The sequence below is a fragment of the Cuculus canorus genome, chromosome 1 (genome assembly GCF_017976375.1).
Source record: "Cuculus canorus isolate bCucCan1 chromosome 1, bCucCan1.pri, whole genome shotgun sequence".
NCBI lineage: Eukaryota > Metazoa > Chordata > Aves > Cuculiformes > Cuculidae > Cuculus > Cuculus canorus.
Genome location: NC_071401.1, coordinates 194,710,888 through 194,725,761, shown reverse-complemented (window position 1 = coordinate 194,725,761; position 14,874 = coordinate 194,710,888). Strand labels below are relative to the sequence as shown.

Below are 14,874 nucleotides of genomic sequence, written 5' to 3'. Positions count from 1 at the left end.
AGTTGCCCAGACATTGAAGATCACCTTTGCTTACACATCTTGCATCTTCAAGTCTTTCATGTTAACAGTGAATAATGATCTCAGAGAGCAGCAACTTCTTTGCCGGCTTAGTAATACTCTCAAGTGCCCATGAGAACTTTAGGGACAGGGGTTTATTACTTCATTTACTGCAGGAAGAGTTATTCTGCATCATACTGATTTTCTTGTTAGATGTTTCATTTGTCAAAATGAACATAGACTAACGTTTTCAAGTATGCCATGGTCTTGCCATTTTAAATTTGAAGTATCAAAACTGTGGCAAGTCCTGGGTAAATGTATAACTGTCACACACATTCTGTGTATTCTTTTCTGGATGCCAGAAGTTCTGGCGTGGTCACCACGAACTAACAGAAGGACATTTCAGAAAACTGCATTGAGCATAAACCAGAAGAAAGATTACAGTTAACTTTGCTTGTTATGGCATAGGCATTAACTAGAGCTGACTGAAAGATTTACATACTTTCCTTTTTCCTTTAGCTCTGTCTTAAGTTCACTGCAGCCCTTTGTCAGATAATTAAATGATGCTTATATAAAAGTAGTAACTCCACCACAAGATGGAACAGGTTGCTCCGGGAAGCTGTGGATGTCCCATCCTGAAAGTGTTCACAGCCAGGCTGGATGGAGTCTTGGGCAGCCTGATCCACTGGGACGTGTCCCTGCCCATGGCAGGGGGGTTGGAACTGGATGGTCTTTAAGGTCCCATCCAGTCCAAACTATTCTATGATTCTACGATCCCAATGAATAAGAAAACAAATCATCTCTGTCAAAATGTGCAGCACAGCAGTGCACAGAATGGATAGCAATGAGTTGCTGAGAGGTTTCATTCTTAGAAATTCATGCAAACTATGTTTTTGCTTTAATATCATACTACATGATACCTTTTGTATTTCATTTCAAAGTCCCTTTTGCATTAAATCAAAGCCAATGCTAAAGATATGAAATGACCATAACTCAGCTAAAATAAATGAGAGGAAATATTTTATACAATTAGAAACAAATTGAAAATATTGCAAGTCATGTACTTGCCATAGAAGGGTAGTTTTGGGGCTATCTGAAAGTAAAGATTAATACCTGGTCCAAAGTAAGATCCATTAGATTTGGGAACCCAACTTTAGCAGAAGTTCTTTATAATTTTTTTTTTTTTTGAAAGAGCGAGTCCAAACCCAAGCTTTTTCTCCAAAGAAATTAAAAAATCTTTTGAAATTTTAGATAGTTCTTTGTTTGCAAAAATAATGACTTGATCTTTAAAAAATGGAGCTGAAGTGCCAAATGTTTAAAGACATATTCCCACTCAGAAGGCAAAAGAAATCCTTCCCCCTTTAAATCAATTTTGGTTTAATATAAAATATTAGGTGGGTTAGATGTTTTTTTAAAAACGGGGAGGACGAGAATTGCTAATTTACCTTAGTAATGACAGAGGGTCTTTGTGATAATAGCATAAAAGTTGAAGGGGAAGCAATTTTGAAGTAGGATTCGAGACACTGTCAAAGTCATCCTGTTCTTAGAGGAGTGTTCAAGAGTTTTCATAATGAAGCTGAAGAGTGAGAGTTTTCCTTATGAAGCTATTCCCATTTTCAAATATTGTTTAAGAGCAAAAAATTATATAGCAATACTAAGACATAAGGTGAGAGCTACAGAACAAAGTTTTTCAAGGTAATGTAATATTTTCAATTAACAATTTTCACATTAGGACACACACCGTGTTGAGGAGTGCCTGCCCGAGGGGACAAGCTCAGTGTTGGTACTGATCACAGTGCTTTCAGCTTCAGCACGGCACTGCAGAGGAAGGTGGGATGGAAACGCCCGCCAATGCTGAATACCCCACGCAGAGTATGCATAGCCCACATACACCACAGCCACGGGAGCATATGCTTTAAGAGGACGCCCAAGGAACAATGCATGAGCAGAACTGCTTGCACACCTCCTGCTTTGGCATCACTCCCTGAAAGCCTTTCCTCTTCTCCTTATGGGATTTCATTGGTCTCTTTTTTTCCTGTATTTATCTTAGTTGCTAATCTCTCCATACGATGAATCACCTTCCATCATAGTGGCCTATGCGAGTGACAGATCATGTTTATCCCTGGAGAAGATCAGGGATGTAGCTAAGGGGAAAAATCTGAGCTTCAGAGTGAGAAATGGAGAATATTTCAGCTAATTAATCAGACTAACACTGTGTGGCAGCTGAGTCCAGAGGCTTTTTTGCAATATCCTGCAATCCCAAACTATTGAATTAGATGTTCTGGCCTGAAACAGCCCAAAGGCATTGCTTTAAATATCTCAATTAACAATCCCACTGAACATTAAGGAAACTGCTAGATTTTGTCTTGCACATGTCAGAGTTTGGTCTTGGAGAACTGTAGCTATGGATGATTAAGACATCCAAATAACTGAAATTTTCTGCGCACTTGGGTAGAAACATCACCCCAGCCCTGGACCAAAAGGCAATGTCACCAGCTCTGTGTGGTTCCAAGTAAATACTGTGTGGCAGTGAAGTTGCTCTCACTCAAAAAGGATACTGCACATTAATATTGTCCTGTCTGTTGAACAGACCTTACTAATTAGACTGTCATCTTAAGTAAGCCTTCATTTTAAGAGAACCTTTATGACCCTGTTGCTCTTTAGAGGGCAAGACTACCAAATAGGTGGTACCTGAAGGAAATTACACAAAACGTAGTTCATTATGGTATTACTCTACCTGACCCCATAGTTTAAAAGGAACTGGGATTTATGGTGAAATCAGTAACATTTTTTTCCTTAATTTCACAGTCCTCATCTGATTATCTACCTACAAATACAAAATAGTGCCTGATAATTAGTGGTGAGAGAAATTAAAGGATATGCACTATAATGTGGCTAAAGCTAGGTGACAAATTTAATATAAAGATATCCCCAAAAGGTTACAGCTTAAGTGATTCCATGGTCGATGGAAACTGTTAAACGTTCTTTTAAAAAGAGGCAATTCCCTTGGATCAATCCCTAAATAGGGCTATGATTAAATCGGACATTTGGGAATAAGCTGGAAACTGGCAAATGCCTAGCATAGATTTATGATTTTAAAGCCAAGTACTGCTGAGCTCAGCAGCAGTCCCTCGGCTCACACTGGTTTTTATCAGTTACAAAACCAATCTGTCTTGTATTTCAAGCCTAACTTAGACAAATGGGGAAATGTGATACATTTTGAACTTCAGGCCAAAATTTTATTTCCTCAGATGTGCATCCACCCCTCTCCTGCTCCACTATACCAGGGTTTTTACTGGTTTCTGCTAGTACAGGTTAAGGTTTTCCCACCATATACTCATGACAATACTATTACATAGGATATTTCCTACTCAGCCTGTTTTTACCCCTTTTTTTTTCATTTGACCTTCCTTGGCTGATAAGAATGAAGGTGAAATCTGAAATCTAATTTTGAAGCTTCATGGTGCTTGCATCTTTCCCCAGTTCACCTGCATCAGATACCAGCCACTGAGCTGTGACAGCAAGTATTTACCTACCAACTCATTCAGCTTACACTGCAGCTCTAGATCCCTGTGAGAATAATCCATAGAAGAGCTTTTCTAAATTTTCCTGGAAAGTAAAATTTCTCCATGATAACAAACTTGCAGCATTATAAAAGTCACCTATCCTTGGGCACAGCCATGGGTGGGAGGGCCTCTGCAGGCAAGCAACACATCCTAGCAGAGCAAGTGAGCTGCTTCCCCTTAACAGAATGAAATTGCAGGGTAGCTCCAGGCTGGTTTTTGCTGGAGGTGCCTAATATTTCTGCAATAATTCAGTTTTGGAATGGATACATTTTTTTACTTTTTAAAAACAGTAACTCAAAACAGAAGGATAGATACCAATCCTTAGAACTCTTAACATTGCAGTCAATTGCAGGGTGACAGGTACTAACTATGACCTGAAATGGTCCACTGAATAACTTCAGGTGAAACCAAATTTAAATGATGCATTTCTGAGCCTTCTAGGATTTTGATTTCCAATCCATTAAAAAAATCATGCTGCTTGCCAAGCTACCTGATAGCTGTTATTTCCAGCTGGGATTTCTGGAGTTTAAGCACGTCCGCTGAGATACTTTTGGAGAATTACTTTTTTAAAAATAGGAATATGATTTGGAAACACATATCCAGGCAGCCACAGAGGAAGCAGGCCACATTTCCTGTCAGCAGCTTTATTGAACCATTTATATCATAAAAACATTTTTCCTTCATACTTTGAACACTGAAATATGTGTTAACAAATTGTGTTCCCAATATGGCCTCAGCCCAAGCCACAACTTCTACCATAATTTACAGGCACAATAACACAGTAAAAATGTGCAATAACTTACAGCAGGAAATACAAGTAATACAGTATACAACCACACCGTTGATAATATGAACTAGATAGCATTTAGTTTTGGTCTGCCCTACCTATTTATTTGTACAAATGTGTTAAAACTAGCACTACCCAGACATAACTTGCAATATGTCAAAGGTTTAAAATGTCAAAAAGGTTCATTTTTTTGAAATAGTAATCACACTTCAGAGAAATAGCAAGAAATTATAATTGTATCTGTCAGGTTACAAAATAAGTGAAAAAAACCAAAACTCAAACATGACTATGCCTCTCATCATCAGAGGATGCCCTGGAGCTTCTCCTTTCCAAAGTTTAGACTAGAAGTTCTAGATTAGGAGATAAATATATGTACTACAGTTTTTTAAGATTTTTTAATCCCTCTTATTGAGTGGAAACTCAACCAGAATGGTAAACCTCAACTTGAGGGTCATTTTCCTATGCAGCAATAACTTTTTTATACTTTCCTAGGTGAAAGAGCGGGCAAACTTACCAAGGGAAAATTGAAGGATGGACGCAGTTGTTGTGTTAAGGCCAGTGGTGGTCTACAGGAAGAAAAGCAGACAGTAGAGAGGCTGTGTTAGATCAGCAGAACAATACATTCATTGTTTTTCTTTGAAAGTATGGAAACTCTCTGGATACGTAGATCTCCAGTGCATAGAACTATTAATCACCAGCCCTTTCAGGCTGAGTGATCATGGACATTTCTGTTATGTCCTTTCAATTACTGGTAACTCATCATATATCAAAGCTGAATCTTTTTTTTTCTTTTACGGTAAAATGTCTACAAACTGAGCAAATTTATGTCAAACACTGGTGCTTGACCACTGTTAACAAGACTGAAAAAGGGACCATTGTGGTCTATGGTCAGCCTAGTATGAATCTATATGTACAGAATGGTTTTTACTTACTATGCCCAGCACAAAACAAGTAACAAAAATGATCATAAATAAATAATAAAGATTACATTAAGTAAACCTAAAATAATAAAATGAAATATTAACAGGAAATAACAAAATAGAAGTACTCAACAGCAAATCAAACAAAACTGTATAACTGTAGTTATACTGCATAATATAAACAATTAAATTTTGTAGTAGCCTGTGCACACTGTTGACATCCACCAAGACCTAGAAATAGGCAGAAAACACTGAAGGGCTCGGTCTGTATTCAGTATATCACCCTCCTCTGATCCTTTCCTTTCTCCTGTCTTTTAAAGCCCCCATATTTCAGTAGTTCAAATTGGGATTGTTTTCCTGAAAATAGTACAAGAAAACAGAGCACTAAAGTGTTGTGAAGGACATTTATTTATTTTCAATTCATTTTGAAAGTTGTACTTAACAATACTGCTACATAACAAGCATGGCAGAAGCACTGCCTAAAAACACTGCCTAATCTAGTTTTTGCTTGTATGAGGGATTTACAGGAAACCGGATAGTAGTTAAGAATGAAAACAAGTGGTAATCAGCAAAATACAGATGAACATTTTTGCTCACGGACACTCAACTGTTCTTTTCTAAATAAAACCAGCACCCAAGTGAAGACAAGACTCAATGACTTGGAAGATGCTACATTCTAGCAAGTATTCATTAACTATGACAGTATTACAAAGGCAATTTTATCAGCATTTTTATTGATGAACAGTACAATGTCTGCATAATTTCCCTGAGTCTCATGGTGAAAGCAGAGATTCTTCCATTATCAGGTATTCCTGTGCTCCTTAATTATCTACTATGCAGATAAAAACGAAAACTGGTGGAAGAGACCTTTCTGATGTCTGAAGTCCCTTATTACCCTGTGCAACGCTGCATGACACTGAACAAAAGCTACTCCAAATGCAGATGTTTTCTGTAGGACTCTATTGACACAGAACAAGTGTTATCTCTCAGTCACCTGTATTGGCTTTTCTGTCTTTTGAGACTGTCAAAAGAATTTCCATATCTTTGCAAATGTATATTCAGAATATGTGTGCATGTGTTTTGCTCCTTTTCTACATATGGAGAGGAACTTCTTATAAACATCAAAGAACGGGCTCTTCACTGAAATGCACTGAAGATTAGCTGATAATAAGACTCCATTTGTTTTAGGAGGGTGCATGGAAATTTTGGAAATATATTGCTGCTATTAATTCTCTGTCAGAGAAATTGTCCCACAAACTTGTCCCAGAGTCAGTGGGACAAGTTTCCAAGGCTTCATGATCATCTCAAACTGCAGCTTTAAAAACTACCTAAAAATTTGGCACTGTCTGTACATAATATTTACTTAAAATAAAGTTTTCCTCTAATTGGAATATTCCTCACAGCTGATTTTGGTCTTTAAACAAAAATAGGGAAGCTGCATTTACATAACTCCTTTAAAAATACAGTCACATCTCTATTTAAGTCCATTCTGTCAGGATCGATTCAGTATTAGGTATCACATTTATCATGCCAAATAATAAAGTGCTTTTTGACTTGAGTTATGAGTACCTATTATATTAGTTTACATTCAATTAATTACGTTGTGCAAGTTCTAATTTGAAAATAAAACCGTTTATCAATGTTCAGTGGCCCATATCACCAAGAAATTACATGTATCAGTTCTCACAGAAGAGGCACTTAAAATAAACTATGCTGTAAGTCATTTCAGTAATGCTTTGGAAAAAAAGCATTCAACAAACTAAAAACTTTTTTGCAAAGTTCTCCACAGGACTATTAAGTTTAGACACTACAAAGAAGCTAGTAGAGAGACTTTAATAGCTAATTTCTTTCTCTTGCAACAAGTCTTCCGCTATACATCCTTCCAGGATTTTTCCAGTGGTAAATTCTTACCAACAGACATAGGCAGTTGGCATTAAAAAACCCTCTGCCTGCAGTAACAAGCAGCTGCTAGGAGTCAGGAGAAGAGAGGGAGGTGAAGGAAGCAAACCAGCAGCTGTCACAGCTGTTGATATAATACATTTTGCAAACTCAACTCTTCTTGACTAAGTATTTTAAAGCAATAATGCGACACTAGGAGCCATAAACAAGAACAGATATTTCAAAAGTCATTTAAATCAGGCACAGAATAGGATTCAAATACTAAAGGTGATAGAATAAAATGGCATAATGATTGGAGAAAAGAAAGAGGTTTTAAAACTTGTGACAGGAAGAGATACATTGTGAAATCAACAAAACATGACTACAAATCAGAAACAGCCTGGTTCTCAGAAAACAAGGATTTAAACTTATGTCCACATTAAAAAATAAAACTAGGTCAGACCTCTGGCATGAACATGGTCCTGTGCTCATCCAAAACACTAAGCCATTAGCGTGTTCCTTCAGAAGGATTTTATTTTTCTGCACTAGTGACATAATATTTATAAACATTTTCATTATGAGGCTACTAATTGTTTATATAAGTGTGATAATTTTTTCAGCTGATTATTTAATCACACCACTTTGGCATCATAATAAACTTTTCCAAGTTCCTGATACCATGGTAGTGCTACTTTACCACATGTTAATTGGAGAAGTAGAGTCCAAACCTGCATTTTGAAGCTAATTCATGATTACTAAGGAAAATGTAAATTACATATCACCAGTGAGAAGACAGCTAATTGATGACATTTTAAACTCCTTATAGCTGGGCCCCTGGGTTTGCTAAATGTCAGAGGCAGCCTGAGCTGCAGCGATTGTGCACTGCTAGAGTTTGCAGTTCTGAAGGTTATGGGTCAGGTGAAGAGTAAAGTCAGGACCCTGAATTTTAGAAAAGTAAAACTCCTGTTCAAGGAGTTAGTCAATAGGAGCCCTGGGAAACTGCCCTCCAGGACAAGAGATGGCAGACATTTAAGGACTACTTAAATGTCTGCCTACTACTTTCTGTAGAACACAAGAGCTTTTGATCCCCAGGTGTAAGAAATCAGGAAAGGAAGTCAAAAGACTGGCATGGTTGAGTTAAGACATGCTGTTCAAGCTAAGGGGCAAGAAGGAAATGCATAGGCAGTGGGAGCAGGGAGGTATCCTGTAAAGAGTACAGGGATGCTGCCTGGTTGTGTAGGGATTAGGAAGGCCAAGGTGTGGCTGGAGCTGAACTTGGCAAGGGATGCAAAGAATAATAAGTTCTTCTACAGCTGTGTCAGCCAGAAGAGGAAGGTCAAAGAAAGCGTAATCCCCACCTCAATGAGCAAGACTAGCAAACTAGTAACAACAGATAAGGAGAAGGCTGAGGTACTCAATAACTTTTTTTGCCTCAGTCTTCACTGGCAATATCTCTTCACACACCTCTCAAGTAGATGGGCCACAAGGCAGAGACTCAGGTAGCAAAGTCCCTGCTACTGTAAGAGATCAAATTCGTGACCACCTGAGGAATCTGAACATATGTAAGTCTATGGGACCTGACAAGAAGCATCCTGGAGTCCTGAGGGACACGGCTGATGTTGCCAAAGCATTCTCTATAATATATGAAAAGTCATGGCGGTCAGGAGAAGCTCCTGGTGACTGGAAAAAGGGAAACATTGCAGTCGTTTTTAAAAAGGAGGACCCTAGGAACTACCAGTCTTTCAGTCTTGCTTCTGTGCCTGGGAAGATCATGGAACAGATCCTCCTAGAAGCTGTGCTAAGGTACATGGAGGACAAGGAGGTGATTAGAGACAGCCAGCATGGCTTCACCAAGGGCAATTCCTGCCTGTTCAAAGTAGTGGCCTCCAACGATAGAGTGACTACTTCAGGGAACAAGGGAAGAGCTGTGAATATTGTCTGTCTGGACTTCTCAAGGCCTTTGACACAGTCCCTCACAACACCCTTGTCTCTAAATTGGAGACATACAGATCTAATGGGTGAACTGTTCAGTGCATGAGGAACTGGTGCCATGGTTGCATCCAGAGGGTAGTGGTCAGTGGCTAAATGTCCTGATGGATATCAGTGACGAGCGATGTCTTGCATTGGTCCATATTAGATACATTATTGTTTAATAGTTTAATCAATTACACAGACAGTGGAATGGAGTGCACCCTCAGCAATTTTGCAGATGACACCAAGATGAGTGGTGTGGCTGACATACCTGAGGGACAGGATGCCACCCAGAGGGACCTGGACAAGCTTGAGAAGTGGACCCATGCAAATCTCATGAGGTTCAACAAGGCCAAATGCAAGGTTCTGCACCTGGGCTGGGGCAATCCCCAGTATCAATACAGGCTGGGGGATGAAAAGATTGAGAGCAGCCCTGCGGAAGTAACTTGAGGATGCTGATGGATGAAAAGCTGGACATAACCTGGGCTTATGCAGCCCAGAAGGTCTACCATATCCTGGGCTTCATTAAAAGAAGTGTGGCCAGCAGATAGAGGGAGGTGATTCTGCACTTCTATTCTATTCTGCTCTGGTGAGACCCTACCTGGAGCACTGCATCCAGCTTTGGAGTCCTCAGCATAGGAAGAACATGGGTCTGTTAGAGTGAGTCCAGAGAAGGCCCATGAAAATGATCAGAAGGATGGAACACCTCTACTGTGAGGAAAGGCTGACAGAGTTGGGGTTGTTCAACTTGAAGAAGAGAAAGCTCTGTGGAGACTTTATTGCTGCCTTACTGTAGTTAAGGGGGCTCATAAGAAAGATTGGGGACCAACAGGGTCTGTTGCAATAGGACAACGGTTTTAAACTAAAAGAGGGTAGATTTAGACCAGATATAAGGAAGACGTTTTAACAATAAGGGTGGCGAAACACTGGAATAGGTTGCCCAGGGAGATGGTAGATGCCCAGCCCTGGAAACATTGAAGGTCAGGTTGGAGGGGGGTCTGAGCAACCTGATGGAGCTGTAGATGTGTCTCACCATGAGAGTGGTGAGACACTGGAACAGGTTGCCCAGGGAAGTTGTGGATGCCCCATTCCTGGAGGTGTTTAAGGCCAGGTCAGATGGGACCTTGGGCAGCCTTATCTACTGGGATGTCCCTGCCCATGGCAGGGAGTTTGGAACTAGATGATCTTTAAGGTCCCTTCTAACCCTAACTATTTTATGGTTCTAGGATTCTAGGATTCTAAGATGTCCTTGCTCAATGCAAGGGGGTTGCACTAGATTACCTTTAAAGGTCCTTTCCAACCCAAACTATTCTATGACTGTATTTTTCAAGGAGTGTTACCTATGCCCAACACTAGAACTAAAAATGAGATAAAATTGGGAAAATTGTCCCAGTAGTGTGACTTAATTTTTCCGTGGTATATAAAACATTGCATCTCTTCTCAAGGCTGTTAATGAACCATAGTACATTCAAATAGGATTCAAAGTAGTAGAAAGGCAATTTAGCATCCCTGTCAAGATTCCCTTGCTGGTGCTGGCTGTGAGGGAAATGACTGAAATTTCCTTTATCCCTACATATGTGTTTATGGCTTTCAGTCACCACACCAGCAATATCTACATAGCATTTGTGGAATTCTGGTATCAGTTAAGGACATAAAATTAACCCCATTGAAAGAATTGCCAGCATCTGAAATGAAGAGAAGATGCCTGGCCAAAACCACTTCTACTTTATGGCACTCTCCCATGTATGGTCTTCAAATAGGTCTAATCAGTGTCTTCCTCCACTCAGAAGAGTGTTGAAAACACAAAAATTAATTTTGAATTACACAGGATTAGAGCTGGTCTTTTAATTTTTCAGTTCTTTCCCAAGCTCCCATTCTGTGTATTGTGTTATAGCTAGCGGCCCAGAGTCAGCATGCAGGCATTGGTTATATATCTTTCAATTAACTTTCCATACCCAGATAATCCCAAGTTAATGCAAATTGCACTGTGTTGTTTCTTACAGCAATCTTACAACCAAATTACCCCTCAATTAAATTAACTCTGTCATCTTCATCGTGACTCAGTTTGTTACATACACTTTCCTGAGAGTGGCAGCTACTTGCCCTAGGCTGCATTTAAATCTATAGGATGCCTTCTTCACAAGTGAGGTTTCACAACCAAATTACCATTTGTCAGCAGCAACAGGAAAAAAAACCAGGACACAGCTAACAAAATAAGAGAAGAAAAATTAAACTTGTCTCTATTTCATTGTCAGAAATAAAACGAGAGTTATACCACATATATACGAGAGTTTGACGACACAGTTCTATTTCCTTGCCTTTCCTTTTTTTTATAGATACATCAAATAACTTGGATGCACAATGGATCAAGAGACTTTCCCTTGCACACCATTGCAAGAACCTTTGGTTAAGATCTGTTAAGAACTTTAAAATGCTGTGAGGTTCCTGGGTGATCTTCTGTAGCCCTGTCACCTTGCTTAAAAGTCTTTCTGCTGAACATCAGACTTGCAAAGCACACTGACATCTCTGCAGCCAAGGCAGCCTCAATTTGTAGCCCCCAGCCCTGGCAGATGAGCCAGCCTTCACTTACCAGTTCTCTGGGCCCATATGGCTCACAGAAAGTGACGGCGTTGCTATGCATTATCACACCACACTGCTCTCCAACCTCACAGTTACTGCACTCAGACCTGCAGGAAGAACACACCACATTCAAAATGAAAATAGAAAATCATATATTTGAAACTACATTGGGCTTATAAACTGTAAAATAAGACTATTACAGCTTGATGCTCAGACAAATTGGACTGTTTTGTTATCATGCTGAATGTAAAGATTAAGCTTTCTAGAGCTGCCTCTTGAGAAAGGCCCTTGCAAATAAGTACTTGCTTTCTGCACACTGTCCCCACTTGGAAAAAAAGAGTGTCCCTGCTCATAGACTGCAAAATATCACATCATGGGAAACCAAGTTGAACTGGTACATATATAATTTATCCTGATGTTACTCTTCTTCCAATATCCTCACTGCATATTTGATATACTGCATGTATACCCACTGCCACAGAATTACCATACAGAACAGCTCAGCAAAAGAGGTAGAATCAGCCCCGCTCCAGTCTGTAGGCTTAATTACCCCAAAGGTCAGATTCAAGGCTGCAAACCCTACTCAAAATGGGGCAACAAGAGGCCCCTAGAGCACTTACCAGGTTCAGGTTTGAGGATCAGGTTATCAGCACTTGGTATGAGGAGCAGATTCTCAAAAAATCTTCGAGATCTGCCAGCCTCTGACAAACTGTCTCTGACAGTGCTGACCAACTTTGCCTTCAGGCATCCAAAGCTCAACTTTAAGCAAGCCTACAGGCTCCCAGAGCAACTCCATTGTAAACAATGGTGAAATCACTCTAAACTTCTCGTTGATTTTTGTCTGTACTTTTATAACTGATATTTTTAGAATTTTAAGTGCAATTAACTCATCCAAAGGGTGTTTAGGCAGTTTTTTCTTTGCCTTCTCTGACGCAGAGTGTCTCAGACTGGTTCACCATTTCTGATGTATAATGCTGTCAAAATACACATTCCCAGACTTGCAGTCCAGATGTAGCTTAGTAGTTTGCAAAGGTTTGGTTTTCTTCCGGCTTTTACTTCTCTGACTAATTTCTGGTTGGCAGATCTTACAGGAAATTGTATGGACAGGAAGAAATCCCAAGGAGACAGGGACTTGCTGTCAATGTATATGATAGAGTTTTCAATGATCACAGTTGATTTCTACACAAGTTTCCTTGTGTTTTTTTTTTTCACCTCTCTCCCTGATTTACATTATTTGTTTGTCTTTTGATTAATAAGTTCTGTTATACATCTACAAGTCTTTCTGTAAACTGCTCGGAGCAGGATTTTTCTGTTCCTGGATAGAAAACCATCAGCCCCCCATAGTCCTGGACAGGGCAAATGGAGTCTCCAGCAGCATTGTTAGGCAAAGGCTGGTAGTTTTGTCAGCTACTCCATGAGGCTAGGGCAGCTTTTCCCTGAAGGTGCCATGTGTCCAAAATGTCTGAGGAGGGAAGGACAGACTGTAGAGAATCCAGACAGCTATTAGAAATAATGTTTAAATGAATTTTTAAAGTATCTGTCAGCTAAGTGGAGCTACCTCCTCCTCACTCCCCAGGAGACCTTCCCAGGGCAACAAAGTCTGGGACCTCTTGGCAGAATGGATTGACTCTAGGCAGTGTACAATATCCTGCACAATACCCTGCAGGTCTGTGCATGCTAAGCTGTGCTGAGTGATAGATGTTAGGTTTTCAGACGCATAGGTGTGGTGAATAATTGATAGCATTTGTTATTTTAAGTCTCTTCAGTTGGTCCTGGGTGAACTCAGAACAGGACTGCCTTTCTTTTGCCCAAGTCATTACAGAAGTCAAAGACGAATGCCTCTTTCCCACATTCCAAATCCCTCCCTTACTCTGAGATTTTATTAAAGGTCAGATTCAGCTCCACTTCCCAAAACAAAGTCAGATGAAAAGAAAATCCTTGAGTTTTCTTCCTGTGTGAACATGTTAATAAAGTCATTCAGCAGTTCACACTGATAGCACCTAGTGTTTGGGATTTAAATAGCAAAATTAAAACCTCCAATAAAGTAATGTGGTTTCAATTAACTTCAATGAATTATCATTTACTTATATGAGCCACACTTGGCCTAGAATTTCATTTCTAAGTATGAGGCAAGAAGAGAACATGAGTGAACCAAAATGTACTCTAAGAGAAAGTATAGAAACAGAGTTCCCAGAGTGTGTTTTGTCACTATCTAAATTTCAACTGATCCCTAAACTCTGATAACTGAAGAACAGAGGAACAGGAACTGGAAGAACACCTGGAATTCTGTAGGATTCTGGCTGTTTATGAGCATTATTTTCATCATATGGCCCTACATTTCGGAGTTTCATAGTGGACGATCTGCCTGAACTTCTGATATGTGCTGGGAGAGGCAGAGATGGCAGGAAAACTTTGCCTCTGAATACTATGTGGGGAACACTCAGTCACTTGTAAGAGGTCAGGCTACATAATTCAAGGGTTATTTTAATTTTGTATTTCTCATATTTCAATGAATACAAAGTATTTCAGCTCTTCATCTATTCTACTTCCGTAACATGGTCTACAAAACACTGTTGGGAAATTCAGAAACATTGTCCTAATATGGTTGTTTCATTGTCACTCATCTTTTCAAGGATGACTCCTCGCACAAGAAATTGGATGGCTGTTGGTAATCCTGAGTCAAACCTTTGTGCTCTCTTTTGAAATGAATTACCTCTGACAATAAATTGTTCACTAGCTTGACAGGAATGCATGAGGAGTAAGATAATTGATCTGCTGTTCCTCAGATAATCATCATCATATTACGTGTTTAGAAATGATCCAATTTGATCCTTTTCTGGTGCAGACAGAAAGGTTAATTTCTTTTTCATTTATACAAACAGGAGACAGTATTAATTGCCCTGCCTGGGTGCAAATTTTAATATTATCTTTCCCACCTGCTTGGTCTAAAATTTTAGAAGGTTAAAATAATTTAATCTTTTTCTTCACAACTGGTATTTGCTGCCACTGTTGACATGTGTCATATTCATCTACATGTCTTCTCTGCAGACCTGCCATGGCTCTCATCTCTGGCTTAGAGAGTCCCACTTCTGTCTGCTATTGTTTTTCACTTTGCTGAAGGGGAAACATCTGCTGTTTCCTCATCTCTATTTTCCATCTCGTTTCTCTCTACAGT

General features: G+C 39.5%; 1 protein-coding gene across 2 annotated transcripts in view; it reads right to left on the bottom strand.

Moving 5' to 3' along the window:
- Positions 1-14,874, bottom strand: part of RELN (reelin) — a 291,669-nt gene that overhangs the window by 144,307 nt on the left and 132,488 nt on the right. For both annotated transcript variants that reach the window (XM_054071453.1, XM_054071462.1), the window contains exons 7-8: positions 11,710-11,806; positions 4,865-4,916 (exon numbers count right to left, since the gene is read on the bottom strand). In XM_054071453.1, coding sequence (XP_053927428.1) covers positions 4,865-4,916; positions 11,710-11,806 — 149 coding nt within the window. The remainder of the gene's footprint in view (positions 1-4,864; positions 4,917-11,709; positions 11,807-14,874) is intronic.